The sequence below is a fragment of the Penaeus monodon genome, chromosome 31, assembly GCF_015228065.2.
Source record: "Penaeus monodon isolate SGIC_2016 chromosome 31, NSTDA_Pmon_1, whole genome shotgun sequence".
Lineage (NCBI taxonomy): Eukaryota > Metazoa > Arthropoda > Malacostraca > Decapoda > Penaeidae > Penaeus > Penaeus monodon.
The window spans coordinates 19,386,346-19,387,018 of NC_051416.1; the positions used below are offsets into that span (position 1 = coordinate 19,386,346).

At 39.5% G+C, this 673-nt stretch overlaps 1 protein-coding gene across 1 annotated transcript in view; it reads right to left on the reverse strand.

Moving 5' to 3' along the window:
- Positions 1-6: 6 nt before the first annotated feature.
- LOC119592912 (glyoxylate/hydroxypyruvate reductase A-like) overlaps positions 7-673 on the reverse strand; it is an 11,821-nt gene continuing 11,154 nt past the window's right edge. Inside the window, exon 10 of the mRNA XM_037941804.1 lies at positions 7-254. Coding sequence (XP_037797732.1) covers positions 111-254 — 144 coding nt within the window. The 3' untranslated portion in view covers positions 7-110. The remainder of the gene's footprint in view (positions 255-673) is intronic.

The window sequence follows — 673 nt, forward strand, 5'->3', positions numbered from 1 at the left end:
TCGCATTTACTACAACTAGACCCTTGGATTAAGGTCCTCAGTGTTACTCAGCCTCGTACTCAATTCCCCTCAACCAAGTATCTTGTGCCCAGTACCCTCTTCCCCTCAGCCTAGTACCCTGCGCTCCAGTCAACCACGCCAAGTAAAGGTTCCCCATTCTGGAGTCGCCTATAATTCTCGACGAAGCAGTCCAGAGTAGATTCCACGCGATTCTTCCAAGAGCCAAAAGCTGACACGTGAGGAGTTAGGAAGACCTGGAAACATTAGACAGTTATAAGTGGGTTAAGCGTATGTGCGTTTCTGGAGGTTTAATATTTAATGGAATAGTAGTGGAATATGTGATATTACTGAGTACTTGTGTGTGCAGTTGTCGTCTTTCATGTGCTGTAGTATAGCATATCCCTAACCTATTCACACAAATTTATATACATTTTAAGTACTTTGTGAGGAGTCCTTAATGTGGCTGAGTGGAAAATGTTCTAGCTCCGTTATGATAATGTAAATGATTTAGCATTTAAGTTGATAGTATATAATGCTCCTCTGCACTGCCTCTAGATATATATTTGTCTTATTTTCAAACCCACTTAGTGACAATTTATGTTGATGAAGATAGCAGTAAACCTTTCATATATACACTGTATACCTTTATTTGAAATTATCTTCCTCAAACAAA